Source organism: Xiphias gladius, chromosome 17 (genome assembly GCF_016859285.1).
Source record: "Xiphias gladius isolate SHS-SW01 ecotype Sanya breed wild chromosome 17, ASM1685928v1, whole genome shotgun sequence".
Taxonomy (NCBI): domain Eukaryota; kingdom Metazoa; phylum Chordata; class Actinopteri; order Istiophoriformes; family Xiphiidae; genus Xiphias; species Xiphias gladius.
The window spans coordinates 26,011,811-26,034,203 of NC_053416.1; the positions used below are offsets into that span (position 1 = coordinate 26,011,811).

The 22,393-nt window shown below is 37.7% G+C and overlaps 1 protein-coding gene across 1 annotated transcript in view; it reads left to right on the forward strand.

Annotated features, from left to right (window-relative positions):
* opcml (opioid binding protein/cell adhesion molecule-like) overlaps window positions 1-20,974 on the forward strand; it is a 159,739-nt gene extending 138,765 nt beyond the window's left edge. Inside the window, exons 4-7 of the mRNA XM_040150595.1 lie at window positions 18,498-18,635; window positions 19,256-19,376; window positions 20,338-20,489; window positions 20,874-20,974. Coding sequence (XP_040006529.1) covers window positions 18,498-18,635; window positions 19,256-19,376; window positions 20,338-20,489; window positions 20,874-20,974 — 512 coding nt within the window. The remainder of the gene's footprint in view (window positions 1-18,497; window positions 18,636-19,255; window positions 19,377-20,337; window positions 20,490-20,873) is intronic.
* The last annotated feature ends 1,419 nt before the right edge of the window (window positions 20,975-22,393 follow it).

Sequence of the window (22,393 nt, forward strand, 5' to 3'; positions counted from 1 at the left end):
CTGCCCTGCCCTCCACCTACATCCTCATCATGTTTGCCTTCTCAGCTAATGCAGGAATCAGGAGCTTGCCAGTCATTTCTTTTAAGTGTTACATACAAGGTTTAGTTCAAGATTAATATGTTATACTCATATGTTGCAGTTAAAACACCTGGATTTAATTTCATAATTATTAGGTATCATGGCAACTTAAAGCACTTTATTATGTTCATAGTTTTAAATATTCTAAAATAAAATATTGTATGTGTTTGAAAAGGTAGCTATTAATGGAAGCTTTCATTAAAGATGGTTGAATTTGAATGAAAGTTGAAGTAGTAGTGAAGTGTTTTGATTAAATATTTAATATTTAACAATCTCAATGCAAATAAATCATATCTTGATTGGCATGTTGAAAATGGGGTTTGCACATTTAAGGATTATTAATAAATTTGGATGTAGCCTCTATCCAGCAATGAGGATATTTAGTTCTTCTGCTGCACATGAGGTTAGAAGCATCGCTCCTGCACAGCCCATTATTTTCACTTCAGCTTATTTCTTATCAAATGTCAACAGTCTCTTAATTAGTCTACTTACAGAGAAGTCACAATTGTCTGAGGAAATCTTATTCTGGGCATCTCATCCAGGGATGATGTCATACTGCAATTAGAGGTGCTACCAACAATGATGGTCAGAGCTTTATTGTAAAATCATTTGCACCAGGGAATGTAATAATTGCTCAAATGATATCATGTATCATGTCAGCATTAATTAAACATAAATTGTATGGCTGTGCAAGGTAGAGGATACAGGCAAACTCCTAACTATCTGAACAAACAGACGGAACAGAAGCAGAGGACAGTGATGAAGGCACAATGTGACATTCAGGTGCAGGCTTGACCTCAGATTATACAGCAGTGCTGTACTCAAAATATTTTATTTTCTGTTTTTATGTGTTGAATTATGTGATTGCAGCGTATTACAACACTTTCTACATTATTCTAGTTTTATTAATGTGACAAGTGAAGACAATTGAAGTACAGCCTTTGCTCCATATTGCAAACATGGAGAGTACATTTCTATTAAGGTCATGAAGGGTCCAAGCAGACTCTTTAAATATATATTTCTTATTCTTGTGAAAGTATTCATATATATATATATATATATATATATATATATATATAATACCTATGTACCTATATATATATATATATATATATATATATATATATATATATATATATATATATATATATATATATATATATATATATATATATAGGTACATAGGTATTTGGACAGTGACACAATTTTACCATCAAGATGTCACTGAAGTGTAGACTTTCAGCTTTAATTCAAGGGGTTTAACAAAAATATCGCATTAATCATTTAGGAATTACAGCCATTTTTACACATAATTCCTCATTTTTTTGGAGGCGCAAAAGAAAATGGACAATTGACTGTCAATCAATTTCATGTCCAGGTGGCCTGTTGCCTCATTATTTCATGACAAATGTAGCAGATAAAAGGTCTGGAGTTGATTCCAAGTGTTGAATTTGTATTTGGTAGCTGTTCATGGAAATTCTCAGTATGCGGTCCAAAGAGGTGTTGATGCAGGTGAAGGAGCCCATCATTAGGCTTCCTTGGTGATGAAAAACCCTGGCAACATCCAGCCAGGTCAAGAACACTCTGCCTAAGTCTACAATCAAGAGACACCTTCTTGAATGTAAATACAGAGGTTTTACCACAATGTGCAAACCACTGGTAACACTAAATAACAGAAAGGCCAGATTAGACTTTGCCAGAAAACATCTAAAAAACCCTGCCCAGTTCTGCCCAATTCTTTGGACAGATTAAACCAAGATTAACTTGTACCAGAATTAAGGGAAGAGAAGAGTATGGAGAAGGAAAGAACGGCTCATGAACCAAAGCCACCACATCATCAGTCAAACATGGTGGAGGCAATGTTATGCATGGGCATGTATGGCATGGGCATGTATTAACTGGTGGTTAATGATGATGTGCCTGTTTATAGAAGTAGCAGGATTAATTCTGAAGTGTAAAGGGCTATACTGTCTGCTCTGATTCAGCCAAATGCTGCAACACTGATGGACGATGCTTCACAGTACAGATGGATAATGACCCAAAACATACTGCAAAAAACAAGAGCTTCTCAAAGCAAAGAAATGGAATATTCTTCAATCGCCAAGTCAGTCACCTGACCTCAACCCAACTGAGTGCGCTTTTCACTTACTGAAGACAAAACTGAGGGCATAAGAACCCACAAACAAGCAGCCACTGAAGACAGCTGCAGTAAAGGCCTGGCAAAGCATCTCAAACAAGGAAACTCAACATTTGGTGATGTCCATGGGTTCCAGTCATAAGGCAGTCAAAGGATTTTCATCTAAGTATCAAAACTAATTCATATATAATTATGTTGGTTTGTCCAATTATTTTTAAGCCTCTGAAAATTAGGGACTATGTATAAAAATTGCTGTAATTCCTAAACAGTTCATGCGAGATTTTTTTTAAACCCCTTGAATTGAAGCTAAAAATCTTTGTTTCATATCCTTTGTGGTGGTTCATTTTAACCCAAACCATGATCTTTTCCTTAACCTAACCAAGTAGTTTCAGCCAAAACCTATATGGCCGTTTATGATGGAGGACATGTTGGCCATGAGGTTGTGGACAGCCTCTCCTCCACCACCATGGTGCCACCACCAGTGATTAACTTCACTGAAAGGGTGTAACCTGGTCAGAGGTTCACGCTTTTTCTTTAAGATGCCATTCTGTCCATGCAGGTATAATTACTAACCAAAAAGAGTCACTAGTGCAGTGACAAGGACCTGATCTCTCACTGGCCTCCCATCTGAAAACCACTGACATACTCTTATTTATGTTGCCTAAGTTCTAGCACAAATATACTGTATTCTTCAAATCCAGATCACTGCACACAGCAAATGCTTTACTTCACACTGCTGATTACAAGCAGCAATTCAGAATCAAATACATCTGAAATAAACACATTGAATAGTCGGATTATTTACTTTGAGCATGTATCTACTCCAGTGATTAGGAAAAATATATATTTTACTGTATAGTTTCAGCAAAACTGATGATGTCTTAGGGGTCAGGTAGAAATTTAAATTGAGCGAATGCACGTTAAGACAGGTGGGAAAGCCAGGAAAATACAAAGCAAAAAGAAAAAAAGGTCAAAAAAAGAAGCTTCAGTGGGGAACAACAGTGGTCTGTTTACTTTGCAGAGCTTACACTGCAATATGAGGACAAATTGGCTAGAGACGCAGGAGGGAGAAAAACTAAAACACACTGAGGAGCTGAGTGTGACAGTGCACCCTGTGGTCAAGTGTCATGGATTTTTAGCTACCTCCACCACCAGTTTACTCTGTGAGTGCAGTCATGGCCAGCTGAGGCTACAGTAGCACCTTTTGAGACTAAAACAAAATACCGCTAAGGTTCAGCAGTATTGAAACCCATCTAATCACTGACACAAGAGTTCAAGTTACATATGATGTGGTTGCAACAATGTTACACACAGCCTCAGCTTCTGCTTTTATTGTTTTCAGCAGGTTTTACTAGACCGTTTTAAACCAGCTTAGTCAGATCTTCTATTAAATTAATATTTGTGTTTGTGCTATTACTTAGCCTAGATAACCATTGGACAAGTATCTGTTATTCTTTCCTACAGAGTAGTGTGGAGCTTGAAGGTGGAAGCTGATGCCTTTTAGTCCAAAAAAGTTAATTTGAAATAAATTAAATGGCTTAAATTTGAAATTTAAGAGACAACATTAGTGATTTATTATTATTACTTTTTATTTTGATCCACAAATTGAAATCAATATCATAATTAATTGTTAATTATCGTTCTCTGCATGTATCTTCCTTTATTATTTATCCATATAAAACTCATGAGCTTAATTAAAAGAAAAGAAAAACAATGTAAAATATAGTTTACTACAGATTATAAACTAACTTGAATATATCCATGTCCATGATCCTTCTGGAAAATGAATTCAAAGATTAAATACTGTTTACATTTATGAATCTGTTTGTTGACATTGAAAGTTCTTTGAATAACAGCCTCAACTATCTATCACATAACTTTTTGTTTCCAAAGTCAGGTGAAACTGAGCCAGTCTCTTTGCACACAGACAGATGGTAATTGAGTGAAGCCACGGTGGTTAATATTTAGGGTGCATGTTAAACGACCACTCGAGCTTTAAAGGGCATATGGCACAAGTCACACAGGAATTAAATGGCTGGCAGGAACAGAAGGCCGATATCTTCTTCACCTTTTAAGCTGACATAACAGCCTTTGCATAATATATTACGATGCACATTGCACTGGTGGAAAGGTGACAACATTGCTAAGTATTTGTTTGCCCAGTGGGAGCTCCTCGAGCTGGTACAGAGTATAGTTAATGTCTGCAGTTATACATTTCAATCCACTAATTATGATGGATGTCAAAGAGGATTACATAACTTTAAAACGACACGCTCATGTATTGTTTACGTATAAGAACTGATCACATTATGCTGCTGGCTGCTCAGTGTGACATATGCACCCTGATATAAATATTCTGATGCCAGCTGCTGCTCAGTATGAAAATAGGATAACTCTTTAATGTGATATTATAAAGAGTACAGGATATGACATAGCAAAAGATCAGAGAGCAAAGTGAGCCAAAGATTCAATCTGTGGCTCAGATAGCAGGACCATTCGACAAGACCTCAGACTGATGTCTTTGGAAAGCAACCTTAGCAATATGAAGTTTGTTGACTATGTATGTTAAAGCTTATTAAAGAAATAAATTCTTGTATTTCTAAACTTCGGTCTTTTCTGATAATTGTGGCCAATCTGGCTATTGGTCATAAAAACTTTACATTTGCCAACTTAGCTGTAGAGATATTGAGAATCACGACTCTGGCAAAATAACGTCTATTGGGACAAGCAGCATGAGCCTCATAAAGCTTCCCAAATTACCTTCAATGTCAGAGAAATCACCACAGTAGAAACAGAAAGTACCCCCCAAGGTTAGATATTTCTTTTAATTGCACTTGGATCTATTTGTAGGACAACCAACTTGCTAACCAAACTAGCTATATGGTTAGTATTTACACGCCTGCATTTATCACAAACATTTATTTATTTTTCATATATAGCATGATTTTTATTTCAACAGGGGTAAAAAAAATTTAAACATTTCCTGAAAGGTTTTGTTTGGTTCGCATAGGGTGATTCTCACTGTTTGGTCCAGACAGCCTCAGTCTTCCTGTTGATTTTAGGGAGGTGAAAAACAGTGGTATGTCTCACATAACTGTAAGACCTACCACTGGAGGCAATTTTAAGAGTCTGTCAGGTCAGATGGGTTCACTTCGTAATCAGTTCACAGAAATCTTCTCAGTGAATGTATGTATGTGAGTAAATGTGCATTGTCAGCATTTCATAAAAAAAAGAAAATGTGGCTTACATATTTGTATAATATTGTATGTCCCTATGCTTCTGTTCATCCTCCACATAGGCTGCATGTGCAAAGTTTGAATAAATAATGATAATAATCATAACCTGCTTTCATAAAAACAGAATTTACTGATTTATAGATGCCATCATTTTAATTCACAAATGTACATAAACAGTAACTCATTACCTACTTTGGCTTTTATATACACAACACATTCATACACAAGTTAAATTCACACAGACTACTACAGTATGGGTGACACGTTAATTGCTTCTACCTTATAAATTTCAGGCAATGTATTCTGCACTGTTAAATGTATTTTTAAACAGAATATTTCTTAAAACAGAGATTCATCTTTCAATTCCTTTTTCTTTTTTTTTTTTTGCAAAATTCAACCCAATCTCAGAAAAACAAGTCCTGACACTAATGTGTAGGCCTTATTTGATTGTGGAAGCAGTGCTGGTACAGTCTCATGGGTGAATTGATTTCCTGATAGCATCAGCACAGTTTCTTGTTAGTGGTCGATGCCCCTTTTAATGGTTTAGGCAAATAAGCATTCTGAATCTATTCATATCTACAGTTCACAGTCTCTTTTGTTACCAAATGAAGTATACAGTAGTAATCTATAAAAACTAGTAGCATAAAGTCTTAGTCAAAGACAAATACTCATCACATACATATCTGATAGACTATCGGTAGGGCCAGTGGCAAGTTTCAACAATCTCCACATTTATCACAAAGCGTCAGCAATGTGACAAAGCAAATTTTCACGTAAAGCATTTGTAATATTTCTTTAAAGTAAGAAAACATTGGATTATAATTTTAATCCAAGTAATGAAGGCAAAAATGTATCTGTGTTATGAAGTTTAGTAGTAAATGTAATGATAAGTATGTTTTTTAATAGAGCTCACATTCAATTAAATTTTTTGTCATCTATTTCCCTTAATACACACACCTATATTCTTCCACTTGAATAACACTCCCACCTGTCTTTTATTCCCTGTAGATATGATATGAGTGAGCATTTAGCAGTGATGGTTTGACAGCTGTTATTATATTGCATTCGCCCTGTCCAAGGTTTATGCTGTGGTTGTCACTGGTTGCCACCGGTTTCTAAGACAACTAGAAAGCTTTTGTAACCATTATTTATGTTAATTACACTTCCTGTTGAGACATTTTGCTGTAAAAATATCTGTGGTTCTTTGTTTTTTTTTTCCAAATGGCAGACTGTTGTATGTACGTAGAACCAGTTGGCACAAGTTAGAGCAGAGCACAAGAGAGAAAAATTCCCTCTGACAGAGGTTTTCTGAACATATACTGTATATATGCACATTTATAAATACACAGTGGTGGGCTTCATTTTTCTCACAGCGCTCTCAACAAGCCATTTTTCAGATTTTAGTAGTGTTAAATTTAACTTGGATCAAGAGCTATTTGTGTTTTGCATAATTAAAATTATTTGCAATGGTATTTCTTATCATCGGTATAATAAATTGTTAATTGTTAATTGTTAAATGCTTTTGAATTACAATCACGCAAACCATCACTGTGTTCAGGGGCCATTTTCACAAAGATGTCTTAGACTGGTCTGTAGTGTTAGGCCAGACCTCATTTTGGTCTTAGATTAATGCAAGTTACACAGTTTCACAAAAATAGAGACTGACGTATTTTCATCCTAAAAGGTTAGCCACCCCACTTGCAGGGTATAGCCACATTTCCATGGTAACAATCAGGGACACCTGCCTACCAGTGTCACCAAAGGACAAAAAAGAGTAAAAAATGCTACATAATACAAGGTTTCTAACAATGTTGTGGTGCAAAAAATGAGAAGGGAAAGGGTTTTAGAGACCACAGAAGCAATGGTTGAAATATACAGCAGACATCTTTCCTCATTTTCATTTACCCAAAAGGCTATCCTGAGCCTGACTTTGATGCACATGGCGACTATGGGATTAATACTATGTACTTGTTTTGCCAAACTAGGTTCTGTTTTGTTGTTGTTGTTGTTGTTGTTTTATTGATTGTTTATTTGTTTTATGGTATTGTTACACTCTTCAATGAAGGACAGGGCTGGAACAGTATGGAATCCCCCAAAGAATAGCTAGTTGAGAGCTTTAACTTGTTGATCTTTAAAAAATCCTACAATTTACCAAAGGTCACATTCAATGTTCTTACTTGAATTTACACAAAGGATTTGAAGTGTGCAGGTGTTTAGGTCGCAATAAAGCAGAACAAATCAGAGCAACAAAAAGAAAAAGTAGTTTTACTTTTGTGAGTTTGATTTAGAGTTTGATTTACACAGGAAGGCAGGTACATTCAACTGCTACAACTTCATGAAACAATTAAACAACAGAAAACCGTGGCTACAGCAGTGATGCACTCAACCCCATGGGACTGGTGCTATCAGAGCAGCTCTGCAACAGTGTGTTAATTGTCAGATCCTTGTGTGACATGGGCAGGTATGTAGTCCCTAGTCCTGTAGTCCATGCTCTATATTAGTCACATTGCAGTCCTACATAGAAAGGAGAGGAATAAGGGAGAAGGGAGAGTACCCAGTAACATGGCTTTCAGTTAATGAACAGGCTTCATAAAACATCCATAACAGTTAGGCCACCTTGTCTTTTAAATCAGGGGCCACCTCCTGGACTGATCACATCCACCGTCTCATAAGTGTCAGTTACACATCAGTGGACAAGAAAAGGGGTGTTTATCCCTTTGGAGATAAAGATTTTCATTTGCAACTGTGGTGTGAGTAAAGCTCTAAACACTGCCTTTGTACAAAAGAAAAAAAAATGTAACTAATGTGTAATCTGGGGAGGTGTTTACAGTACAGGTGCAGGAGGAAGGGGCTTTAAGAGGATTGTATGTAGCCAGCTACATCTTTTGAGACCAAACAGATACAGAGAATATGGCTACCCTGGCCTCCATATTGTAGCAGTGTTATCACTCCCAGGGAAAGCAGTAAAAGGAGAATTAAGGTGGTCCAAGAAGGTCATCAAGAAAGGATAAAAACGATACAGATGTAGCAGAACTTTAGTGTGCCCTTCAACACCCAGACGGATGCCTCAGGCAGAGGTATTGGTGGAATGTAAACGTAAGGTGAGGGAGGAAAGAAAAGGCCAGTGGCTGGTGTCAGCAAGAAACCAGTCCTGGGGGAGACACCATACTCGGCAGGGAAGCTGGAGTGTCTAGCCATCAAATGGACCATAGACCATTTCAAGTACCTTCTGCTGGATACAGAATTCAGCTTCGAGAATGACCACAGGGCTCGGCAACGGTTACAAACCATGAAACTCTATAATTACCGGCTGGCTGCCGTCAGAGCAGACACACTGCTTCACATCAAGTGTCCTCAAGTGTCTTTTTCAGGCATGTGACTTCCTGTCCCACATCCCTGTTCTCTAAAAATGGACATACACATACATACAGGTTCTGTATTTTGTTTCTTGTACTGAAATATGTGGATATTTTCGTGTGCAGAAATGACAGTATCGATTTACAGTCCAGACCGTAAGTATTTGGACAGTTAGAATAATAAATAATGAAATAAAATAATGGAGTCTATATTAAAGTGCCAAGTCTCATCTTTAATTTGAATAGGTTTACATCAATAAAGAAATAACTGTGTGGGAGATATAGCCCTTTAGTCTCTCAATATGAGAAGAAAAGAGGTCATCATGCAAGGTCGGAGGATGATAATGAGACTCAAAAAGAGACAAAACAAAAAAGTCTCTCAGAGAGATATAAAGGTAGTTGGTTTTCCAAAATCGACCATTTGGTACATTCTAAAAAAGCAGGTGAGCACAGAAAAACTATAAAATCAGCAAATAGCAAATGAGCTTACTAAACACAAAGTATAGCTGAGGCTGATGGGAATCTAGCCTTTGGCTAAATTAAACATCAGGGATCCACCAAAGTCAGTAGAATTAAACCCCTCTCAAGACCTTGAATATCTGTAGAAAATAACGAAGCATTAGAATTAAATAGAGCAGTTATTATAAATGAACACATTTTTGATTCTTTTGTAACTGCAACCATACACGGGATGTTTGTGGTTTGTGTTCATTAAACGTCATTTTAAGAATCAAAATCAAAATCAGAAAAACTTGAGAAATTGTTTCGTTACAGTTGCTCAGGACTCAGTTAGGAAAAACGAGTAAATAAGTAAAAACTACTATAAAAAAGTTATAATAATAAAGAAACAGTAAATAAATAGAAAAATGTGCAAAATATAAAAAAATAATGGGTTAGGTAGAATCACTGTATGGACATATGTGCAAAATGGTAATGCACAAAGTAGATTAATGGTAATTTAACAGTAAATTAACTTTGCAAGTGCAAAGGTAAACTGTGCAAAGGTAAACTGAATGGATAATGCAATGTGGGTCAACAGTAAATTCATAAATGAAATTGATTAATTTCATTTAAATTTAATTTATTTAAATGAATAAATTAATGGAAATGTGCAGAAAGAGAAGGAGTTGCATAACTGGATGGCCACAGGAAAGAAAGACCTCCTGTGGCATTCCATGGATCACTTAGTCATTGTGAGTCTCTGGCTGAACATGCTCCTCTGGTTAACCAGAACACTATGTAGAGGGTTTGAGACGTTGTCCATGATGGAGAGGAGTTTTGTCAACATTCCCCTCTCCACAACTACATGCAGAGGGTCCAGTTCCACCTCCAGGACTGAACAAGCCTTCTGAATCAGTTTGTTGAGTCTGTTCAGGTCACTGCCCCAGCAGACAACAGAGTAGAAGATGGTGCTGGCCAACAAAGACTCATCTTCAGCATATTGCCACTGATGAAGGACTGGAGCCTCCGCAGGAAAAACAGACGATTCTGACCCCTTCCCATAGAGAGCTGCAGAGTTGCTGGTCCAGTCAGCTTTGCTGTCAAGGTGGAAACCCAGGTTTGTGGTCTCCTGTACAATCTCCACATTAGCTTCCCTAATTGAGAGACGAGTAGCAAGAGTCTTGGATCTCCTGAAGTCCACCACCAGCTCCTTTGTTTTGCTGATGTTGATCTGCAGGTGGTTCAGCTCACACCAGTCCACAAAACTATCCACCACCCTCTAGTACTCTCACAAATTCTCTCCTGATGCATCCAACAACTGCAGAATCATCAGAGAACTTCTGTAGGTAGCAGGTCTCCATGTCATACCTGAAGTCCGAGGTGTACAGGGTAAACAAAAAAGGGGACAGGACAACTTCCCTGTGGAGCGCCAGTATGTCTCCCCACTTGGTCTGACACACAGTTTGGAACGCACACAGGCTGAGGATGTCTGGTCTGGTAGTTCATGATCCAGGACACCAGATAAGCATCAACCTGCAAGGCAATCCTCATCTTACCCTGCAGGGCAGTCTGAATGGTGTTAAAGGTGCTGGAGGAATCAAAGAACTTGATTCTTGCCATGCCCCCTGGCCTGCCCAGGTGGGTGTAGGCAGGGTAGAGCAGGTATATGATTCCATCGTCCACACCAACATCTGGTTGGTAGGCAAACTGGAGGGGGATGAATTAAGGATTGACCAATAAACAGGGAATCCAGGACTGGTCTTTCAAAAGTCTTCCTGACTTGCAAGGTCAATGCTACGGGCCCGTAGTTGGTGGCAGCACTGAGATGGGCCTTCTTTGGTGCAGGAACTAGGCAGGATGTCTTCCACAATACAGGGACCTTCCCAGGGAAACGTTACTTTACCTTAATGTGACCAGGTTGGCACCATCTTTTGTTAATAAAAGCGTCAAGCCCGCCTCCTCTTTTCTCTTCGCTCTCAGAATTATTCCTGTCAGCCCAAACTGTCTGAAAAGCTGCCATTGGTAGTGATAGGATCCAGATTTTCTTCATGTAGCCACATGTCTGTGAAACAAATGAGGTGTATGGTCATATATGTAGAATTGAAATCATGTGTTGAAAATAGAGGCATGACATAGAGGCCCTAGGTCAATGGTCCTCAGAAGGGGCCTTGCAGTTTGAAAAGGAGGTTAAACCTTCACCTTGTTCTGGTCACCATGGCGGCCAGTTTCAGTGCTATCAGCTGAAGGTGAAACAACAGACTAGAAAAACAGAGCGAAAACAGACGAGAACTCTCTATATTTGCATGTTCAGAGAGGACACAGCTTAAATGAGTTACCAGTAAACATTAAACAAAAAAAGAAAAGCTAAAAATTAAGAAAATTAAGAAAATGAACAGGAGCACCTGTAACAAGCCGCCTACACTGTCACCGCATGCACACAATTTGAACTTGGTGTTCATTATTTTGGGAAATCACTATAATAACTGTGCTCCTACTTTCTTTTAGTAGGACATTTAGGTGTGCTCGGTGCACTTGGCTGCTTTTACTTCAGTATTCCCGGAGACATGGTGCACTTTGAGCTTCTGTTCTAGCTTATGTTTTATTTTGGTGCTTTTTCTATGTCTGAAACATTATGTCCAATGAAGTTCATTTAACTCCTGTAGCATAATACAACTAACTCTGAAGAACTGATTTTATTTCTTGAGTAGTTTTTCTCAGGTGCTCTTGAAATGTGGTCAAAGTAAATGTTCTGAAGATCATGATGTAATCACTTAATTTCTGTGCTTGATGTTCTCAGACAATTCCACTGTCACAGGGCTTACAAACAGGCATCTCACTGAACAAAACTTAGATGGCTTTGGTGTATGTGAGGAAACCCACACATACACCAAAGTCTCGTCACAAATGATTGCAGCTTGCAGATCTCAGTTTGTATGTTGCACATTTGGTGAAACAGGTCTCTGACTGAAAAATGTTGCACAGGTACAATTCAATTTGGATGAAATCATATCTCAATAGTCATTGTACCTTTGTACTAAGTTAGAAGCCAAACATGGACTAAATACTTTCTCTTGCCTGCTGAAGAGTAAATTCTAATAAAGCATATTAATTACTAAAATCACTAAAAAGGCCTTTACTGTGAAATTAAAATTGGTGGCTGTCCGCCTCTCTAATCAGTGAGGTCAACATAGCTTTTTAACAAATTGGCCTTTTTAAGTTTTAATATACTTTTTACAGCTTGTTTCAAAGAGGACCTGTTCCTTTATCTCTGTCACAGAACTTTTCTATTGTGACGCTTGTAAGTGGACTGCAGTAATCTTTCTATAAAAGCTGTACAAAGTGGTGTCTAGGCACCAGAGCTCCTTAAGCTAATGGCTAATATTGCTGAGGTGCTCCCCTGAGTGCTTTTAGACACTCATTCGTACCGGCTGCCACCTGGTACTTTGATGGCTCTCTTATTAGTCATCTAGTCATGCTACATTATACTGACACTGATATTGTGCTTATGTTTTGTATTAATTCATCCAGGTTAATATGTGAAGTTTATGACTTCTTTATAATCATTTATCTTTGTAAGTGAGATTGATATTTATATTATAATACTTAGATTGTAACCATGTCTGGTCATCATCTGATACTTTATGTAAACTTCACATTTTGTTAACTCTGCTGTGTATTCTGTACCAGCTGTGGAAGGATCAAGTTTCTCAGCAGGAATCAACAATGTACGCTTTTATTGTGCTGTATTCACTTCTCCTCTGTTGTCAAATTGTAGTTTGAATGCTGACACTTTACTGTTAACAATACCAGAGCACACATACACACACACACACACACACACACACACACACACACACACACACAAAACCAGTCTTTGCAGTGGAATAAGTGGAAATCAGCAGAAAGTTGATTTAAAAAAAGCAAAAACTAGAGTTTAAGATTGTCAGTACACTCTAAATTAGTTTTGAAAGTTGTGAATAGGAAATAGGAGACAATTGTTTCATTACAAAAACAGGTATTTGTCTCAGGAAACTGAGATTAACATTTTAAACTTTTTTTTTTCTTTTTTACCAGCTGCTTTGACACCCAAACTGGAATTTTAAGAATATTACACTGTAGTATCAAATTACTTTTTGAAGTATCTGATGGTTTTTGGCTGGATGAATTCCAAAATATCTCTAATCCTAGAAAGTTTTAATAAAAATGTATCATTTTAAAGTGAAGTGTTTGTCTGCATCAAGTCAGCATAAAAGAAGAAATATTGTTTTTCAGATCCCAGAAATAGATGAGAAGACCGAATTTAGGACTTTAAATTTATGTTATTTTACATTTAACTAATGTTTACATAAAAAGTAGAATTTTCCTCTTTATTGTAGTATTCCAAAGCATAATATACTAAATGACACAATAATGCAATATGTACAGTATATGCAATCCAGTTAGTAATAATTCAGCGTACTAGAAAGCCAATGAGTTAATTAAATTATAATTTGAAAGTAAACCTCCTTTCACCCTTTGCCATCATTAAAGCAGTGAAACAGCACCAGCGAGTAACTCAACAAAATTAAATCACCCACACTCTGCCTAATATAGTAATCCATGATAAAAAAAATTCTGTTACCTTTCCTAGAAGTTCCCCTGGTCAATATAAAATAAGATGTACCTTTATTGATCACCCGTATGGGAAATTAAATTTTACACAGCACCACAAGGGAATGTAGTCAACGTCAAAGAAAGAAATTTCCATAAATACTTAATACAGCAGAAATAAGTCAAAAGTAAAATAAAATAAGATGAAAAAGGAACAATGGATACAATAAAATAAAATAGATTTGCGTGCAATGTTTGTGTGTTATGCAATATCTGTGGTGGTGACAGTTCAACTGTGAGAGGTGTATTGTTGTGAATCTCAGTCAGTGGATGTAGGAGGTACTGGGTGCTGTGGCGTTGTGGAGTCTGATTTTCTGACGGCACAATAGAGCCCCTAAGCACTTTGAGGCACATGGCTCGATTAGTCTGTGGGTCTGTTGAGGGCTTTGTGTTGTCGGAACAGTCCAGTTTGTTGTTGAATTGAATCTTCTACGTGTCCACCATCTCCACTCCCTCCCCCCTTACAGTAACGGGTGGGGGGCCTCTAGCTGCGCCGGAAGACCACCACCAGCTCTTTGGTTTTCCCAATGTTGAGCTGAAGGTGGTTGCTGTCGCAACATCGTGAAGTTGAAGTTCTCGACTAAGTCTCCATCCGAGAACTTCTGTAAGTGTAGGTGTGGAGAGTGAACAAAAACGGTGACAGTACAGTTCCCTGGGGTGTGCCAGTGTTGCTCGTCATCATGTCTGACAAGCAGCCTTGTAGTCTGATGTGCTGCGGCCTGTCGCCAACGTAGTCTATAATCCATGCCACTAGATCCTGATCCACCTGCATCACAGAGAGCTTCTCAGCCAGCCGCAGTGGCCTGACAGTATTGAATGCACTGTAGAATTCGAAGAACATGATCCTCACAGTGCTTTGTGGTTTCTCTACATCAGGATGAGGGAATGTAGTCAACATCAAAGAAAGAAATTTCCATAAATACTTATACAGCAGAAATAAGTAAAAGTAAAGCTGGTAAGCAAACTGCAGTGGGTCCAGGTAGTCATGTACCAGGGGCCTAAGGTGCTGTAGAACCAGTCTCTTAAGGGACTTCATGACATGTGACGTTAAAACCAGGGCCCTGAAGTTGTTGAGAACGCTAGAATGTCTCTTCTTGGGCGTGGGGAATTTGCAGGATGTCTTCCAGATCTTGGGCACCTTTTTCAGTCTCAGAGAGAAGTCAAAAAGATGCCAGAACACTCCTGCCAGCTGCTCCACACGAACCCTAAGCAGCCTTGGGTGATGTTGTCCAGTGCTCTCACCTGGCTGGTCATGATGACTGGGGGATGGTTGGCGATGTGGTGGGGGTGGGGCCATCCCTTGGACTGGGTGGGGGTCATGCCATTGTCCAAATGGGTGCAGATGGTGGGCAGAGAGAGAAGTAAGGTGTGGTATGTTATATGTAAGCAGCTGATTATCCCTAGCCCACAACTTTAACAGTGTATCCCCAGCCAGCTGCAACAGTGTCTGCAGCTGAGGATTTGGAAAACATAATGATATTATGCTAATTTAGAGATATTGCTGGATTGACATTTCTACTGATTGGGATTAGTGTTCCTATCCATTTTCCCTCCCACACAGCAATAGCTTAAGGCCTCTCTGTCACCAGAACATGCTTTTAACATTGCTGGTGTCAGGGGTAATTTGTGGTGTTGCTCAAGTGGGCTTGTTTCAAAACAATGACTTTATTTTCTTTGTGTAATGAGCCCATGTCCTCAGCTGTTCTAGAAACATCCTACTGTGGTCTGCTGATTTTAATTCAGACATTTGTCAAGGATAATCACAAGATTGTCGTCAGTTGCACATCACTGTGTAAGTGCTTGTTCATGGGGGAATGTTGGGTCTCTGTAAATATAACTATAAAGAGTACGGTCTAGATCGTACTCATGCTCTACATGAAAAGTGCCCTGAGATAACCTCTGTTATGATTTGGCGCTATATAAGTAAAAGTGAATTGAATTGAATTGAATTGAATCATCGTATAAGAAATGGAGGTATCAAAAATTTCATATGTTATCTAAATAACTTACATTCACTGGTTTCTGCAAATTCATTACTTTAACAATAGTACATTCATAACGTCTTATTCAATCAGGCAGTTTCTACTGGACTACTTTAGATTAGTCTGGCGGTTCTCTATTTAAAAGCTGACTTTTCTTGTTTTTTCTTAAATATCCCAGTTGCACAAAAGTACCATACAATATCTGCACAGGATGAGGGGTCAGTCTTTTACTTTGCATTTCAAGTATGAACAATCAATCAATTGACATCGCTTGAGTAATTTAACCTTGGGTAGAGACCACAGAAAGCCTGAATTACACATTTACATTTAACTATTTATATGGATGATGTGTGTTTACCAGGCAGGGAGGATCTAACAAAAGACTGGTTACATTATGGGAAATGTGGGAACCAGTGTTTTTAGGGTTTAACCTATATTAGGGGTAAACCACACTACGACTTTAGAAAAAAGCTTTTTTTAGGTGAAGAGGCTGTATGCACTATCTTTAGGACCAGTAACAGTGGCCGTAGGAAGGTTTAAAGGATAACAGGACTAAGGGTTTTACTTTTCTTGCATTGGTGAACTGGTATTTTCCTGTGGTGTCTTTGTGACTTGCTGTGCAGCCCAGTGGGAGGAGAGGCAAAGACAGTTTGGCGACGCCAATCCAACAGCGCACTGCAATCTTGATGCCATGAATGAGTTTTTTTTACATGGTCCGTCCAGCTCAGTGCACTTGTGTTCCATATTTTGTTCATTTTATTAGGTGAAATTAGATCAATATAAACCTCATAAAATCACACAAGCATCTTTATTTATGTTTTGCTTATCATCTGCCGTTTCAACTGGTGATATTGCACACTGTCAAAATCTGTACGTCCAAGACAGCAATAAGTTTGCTCTGAGGAAAACTCAGTGTGTCATGACCAGAATCAAATTACTGGATGTGACTGGTCCTGATTGTCACATCCTCTAACACGCCCACCTATAATGTATGATAATTTATTCATTCTTGATCCAGCCCCATTTCTAAGTGCACCAGGTCCCTAAGTGTACTTGGCACGCTCTGAGTGCACTGGGCAGGGTACACATTACTGTGACCAGCGCTGCGCTGTTGGATTCACGAAAACAGAGCCCTGGCACATACTTTAGGCACAGCAGTGCTTTGAACTAAATGCTAACGTGTTCATAAAAATAATGTTAATATGAGAATGATTAGGAAAGAATGTTTACAATGTTTATCATCTTAGTTTAGCATGTTAGCATGCTAATTGTTCTAATTAGTATGAAGCATAAAGTATAGCTGAGGCTGATAAGAATGTCATCAGTTTTTCAAGTCATAAAACAAAGTGTTTGATAAAGTGAAACTTCATTGCTACACTACAGGAAAAGTCAGAGGATCACCAAAGTCAGTACATTAAACAAATCATTTCACAGAGTTGGCTGGTCTGGTCACCACACTGTATGTGACAGTTTATTTTGATTCCATGTGTCAGTTAGTCCTATTAGAAGAAGGGAAATCCAAGAGCGCCAGTGTTTCAACTTTAGTTATCTTTCTTTTTTCTTTCTGGCTTTGCAACAGAGTCAGTTCTCTGTTGGCTTGCCAAGATTGAGAGGTATCAATCCAAGGAAGGGAAAAATTGGAATCATGCACTAATTTGATGATGGTAGAGCTACTGAGTTTGTGTCTCCCCAAAACCTTTTTGTATGTGGAAAGCAAAAAAAGAAAAAAAAAAAATACATGTAACTGTTGATAGTTGACTGTTTATTGCCCAATATTGAAGTGTACATTCAGACTATGATTATTGTGTCATGTCCTGTTCAATATCTGTACAATATCATTAAGCTTTTTTTAAGTAAACAACAAAAAAGGGAAAAAATGCGATGTGATTGTTGAATTTTACTGTATTTTTACAGTTGTATGCAAAACAGAATTACAGATCACTCATGATAAACAGTTCAGAATAATAAATAGTACACCATGATTTCTCAGGCAATGTCCTACATAATAGTGTATCCAAATTTTTATTTCTATTTTAGTGTGTGTAGAAAATGTACAAATGTGTACAGACAATTCCTGCACTGTTGTTTTTTCAAAATGCATACATTCATCAAATGGCATTTCTGAAACACCTAATCACAGTGTCATAGCAGCTTCACGGCATATTCATACTCCCTACTGAAAATAGTACAAGTATACATTCAGACTATGATTATTGTGTCATGTCCTGTTCAATATCTGTACAATACCATTAAGCTTTTTTTAAGTAAACAACAAAAAAGGGAAAAAATGCGATGTGATTGTTGAATTTTACTGTATTTTTACAGTTGTATGCAAAACAACTTCATTCTCTCCAATGACAAATTAAAAGTTGAAAATTCTTTAACAGAACTGTTAACCCACAGGTAGGTGGCTGGTCTGGTCACCACACTGTATGTGACAGTTTATTTTGATTCCATGTGTCAGTTTGAGGCTGCTGTAATTCAACATAATATCAGCATCAGTGGTATGTATCTCTCATTTAGGAACTGTGAGTTATATCAAGGTCATTACAGGTCACTTATATACCAATTCAAGGACTTATTTACTAATGTATTTTTCCTCTTTCTTTCTCCACAGGCACTCACAAATTTGTGACAGAGGGGGAACATCTGGAGCTGACAACCATCACCAAAGACCAGTCGGGATCGTATGAATGCATTGCTTCCAATGATATCTCAAGCCCTGATGTCAGGACAGTGCAAGTCACCGTCAACTGTAAGGGAAAACACTATCACATTCATGGTCAGACTATATAGGGGGGGGCATAACGATCAGGACATATAGGATACACAAAAAAAGCCAAAAGTTGTTTCTTGGATTATAGTATCTTCAAATAAACCCGGACCCTGACCCCATTTTTGTGAGTAGGCCTGAAAATTACATGGTTACTGTTCTTGAACCAGTCTGAATACAATCCTGATCCTAGCGTCTTCTGAAAGGGAACTCTTTGGATTTACTTTGAAAAAGTCAGAATTAAAATTTCAGAGGCTCTAAGTAAAATATAAGGTTTTGTTTTCTTGCCTGATTTTTTTAAATTTTGCTGTTTTGTAGTATACAGTCATTACAAAATAAGTAACTGTTGTCACAGTTATATTGGGATTATAAAATTGTTTACACAGACAGACTCATGAGGCTTTGTGTTTTCAAAAGATGAGTAGTTCGTCATGGTTGAGTGAAGAAACAACTGGATGCCGTCCCAAATAATGTAACAAACACAGTCTGTATTTGGGCCACTGTTTGTTCATCATTGTGTCAATTAACATTTAAAAAAATAGGAATATGAAACAGCCCAAAACAGCAAGCTATTAAAAAACCTATTTCACTTTGTTTTATAGATCCTCCCTTCATTTCTAAGGCAAGGAGTACAGGTACTTCAGTTGGACAAAAAGGTGTCCTGCAATGCGAAGCCTCTGCTGTCCCGAGGGCAGATTTTGAGTGGTACAAGGAAGACCGCAGGCAAGTTTCTCCTCTGAGCTGTGTAACTTCTACAGGCTTGGAATTGTTTCTAGTCAGTATTACAGATGCACAAAGACACCAATTCTGCTGTAGGATGTGGACTTACTTTATTTTAAATAAGCAAGACCGGATCATCTTAGTTGATAAGTGATGGCTTTTTACAGACATTCTTGTTTCAAATTAGGTAGTGCTTTTGATGTAATGAGATAATCCTTCATGCCCTGTATTGTTCTTTTCTCTATTTAATCACATTAAGAACATTAAAGAAAAAAAAAACCCTTTAGTCAAATTGTCTGCAAAATAGACATGGTCACCAAAAGCACAGCAATTGGATTGTGTCAGTTGGGTGTTTGGCTTGGAGGTTTAGAGAATATTTTTGTACAATACAGCCTTTTGCAGCTAAATGCTGGAGACTGGAAATATGTTTATGAGCAGTCCCAGAGCTGCTAAGCTGATATAAACACAGGCTATGTTGCACTGTTAAATGGTCCCTGACGGTGAAAGCAGCATTTCTTGTGAGTCCCCAAAAGACAAAATCAGCCCTCAAGAACAAAAAGATGGAGGACGCTGATAAAAGGCTGTAAATGACTGGCATCCACAAACATGAAATAAGGCAATGAAACAGTAGCAGAGGAACAGGAAAAGCAATGAGTGAAACAGAAGGAAGGTTGTTGTGCACTGAAGGATGAAGTTCAAAAATGTACAGTTAGTAATAACAATAAGGCAGTGAGCTGTATTCAGTTGTGGCTCTAGTATGAAAAATGCTTGCTCTTCGCAGCCTGTAGGTGTAAATGTATTTCTAACTTCATGCAGATATAAATCTTAATTACATGTGCTAGAGATTTGACAAAATGCCTTAGCAAACAGACACGTGGCCTCTGAGGATTCAAGAAAAGCAATGTTTCTTTTCTTTTTTGCTCACCAGCAGAACCCTTGAAAGCTGCTCCCATCTTTCTTACAGGCTCTTCAATGGACTAAATGGGGTTAAGATAGAGAATCAAGGTAAACAGTCAATGCTCGTCTTTTTCAACGTCTCAGAAGAAGACTATGGAAACTACACTTGTGTTGCTATGAACACCATGGGAATCACTAATGCAAGCATAATCCTTTATGGTAAGAATGCTGAATTTGAAAAAAGCACGCTGATGTGAATGAAAATGTGTTTATTATGTTTAAATTATTGTAATTAATTTCAAATGGACGACTTTTCTTGCTAGTTCCTTGTGTGCTAGCAGCTGTGCACTTTAAAAGAAAAAAGTCACCCACTGTATGCTGTGCACTGGTTTACCTTTTTCATTTCTACCATTCATTAGTTTACATGGCAAATGCAACACCTTTGTGAAGCTCCTGTTTGGTTGAGGAAATAAGCCACATGAACATTTGAATTCCAGTTAATCACAGTTCATTCTGACAAAAAGCTCTGTTTCCAGCACTGATTTGAACTACTAGACATGCCCACCCTGATGATGGAATAAGTGTTGCTTTCTTCTCCTCTAGGTCCTGGTGCGATGCATGATGTGAATGGGGCCATAGTGTTGCCCCGTTGCTCCGTATGTCTCCTGCTGACTGTAACTTTATTCCACCTGCTGAAGTTCTGATGTGAAATGTGACAACCTTCAAGCTTCTCTCAGCATTGAACAGCAAGAACAGACTATTAGTCCTATTAGAAGAAGGGAAATCCAAGAGCGCCAGTGTTTCAACTTTAGTTATCTTTCTTTTTTCTTTCTGGCTTTGCAACAGAGTCTGTTCTCTGTTGGCTTGCCAAGATTGAGAGGTATCAATCCAAGGAAGGGAAAAATTGGAATCATGCACTAATTTGATGATGGTAGAGCTACTGAGTTTGTGTCTCCCCAAAACCTTTTTGTATGTGGAAAGCAAAAAAAGAAAAAAAAAAAATACATGTAACTGTTGATAGTTGACTGTTTATTGCCCAATATTGAAGTGTACATTCAGACTATGATTATTGTGTCATGTCCTGTTCAATATCTGTACAATACCATTAAGCTTTTTTTAAGTAAACAACAAAAAAGGGAAAAAATGCGATGTGATTGTTGAATTTTACTGTATTTTTACAGTTGTATGCAAAACAGAATTACAGATCACTCATGATAAACAGTTCAGAATAATAAATAGTACACCATGATTTCTCAGGCAATGTCCTACATAATAGTGTATCCAAATTTTTATTTCTATTTTAGTGTGTGTAGAAAATGTACAAATGTGTACAGACAATTCCTGCACTGTTGTTTTTTCAAAATGCATACATTCATCAAATGGCATTTCTGAAACACCTAATCACAGTGTCATAGCAGCTTCACGGCATATTCATACTCCCTACTGAAAATTGGAAATGAAATTTTCAGAGTCTAAACATTTATGTGAAGTATCATCTAGGACAGAAGTGTCATTCAGTGTGCCACTTCATTCTCTCCAATGACAAATTAAAAGTTGAAAATTCTTTAGCAGAACTGTTAACCTACAGGTAGTGCTGATGGCATCAGTAGAGGGTCATCTTAGTGGCTGCTCTAATTAGCAACTTTGTAGTGAAGTGACTTTCACTAATGGTGCTGTTAATTTAGATTATTTAAATTAAATGAATTTATAAAACTACATCTTCCTCAAACACCTGATAATATTTTTGGCTTTTAAAGTCTTGTTTTAAAGTTGCGACTGGTATAATTTACTCTCATGGTAAATTAACAACTTATCTCAAAAATCAGCAAAAATGCATTCATATTTAATATATAGCCTTTACACTAAGTTTCTCAGGCAGCCACAGTGGTCCTCAGTTTTTTTGGTTGAACACTGGACTTTTATGCAATTGAGGCTTTTTCTTTGGATTTGCATAGCCAAGCAGGTTGCATCTTCTCACAAATTATGGTATTTTTTTTTTGTTTTTTTTTTTTTTGTTGCTTTGTTTGAAAAAAGTGGTCCAGTACTTTACAATAAACGGTTATCTTGTTTAACATAGCTCTTAAAACCAATACATTCACAAGTGAGAACTTGCAAGATTATTT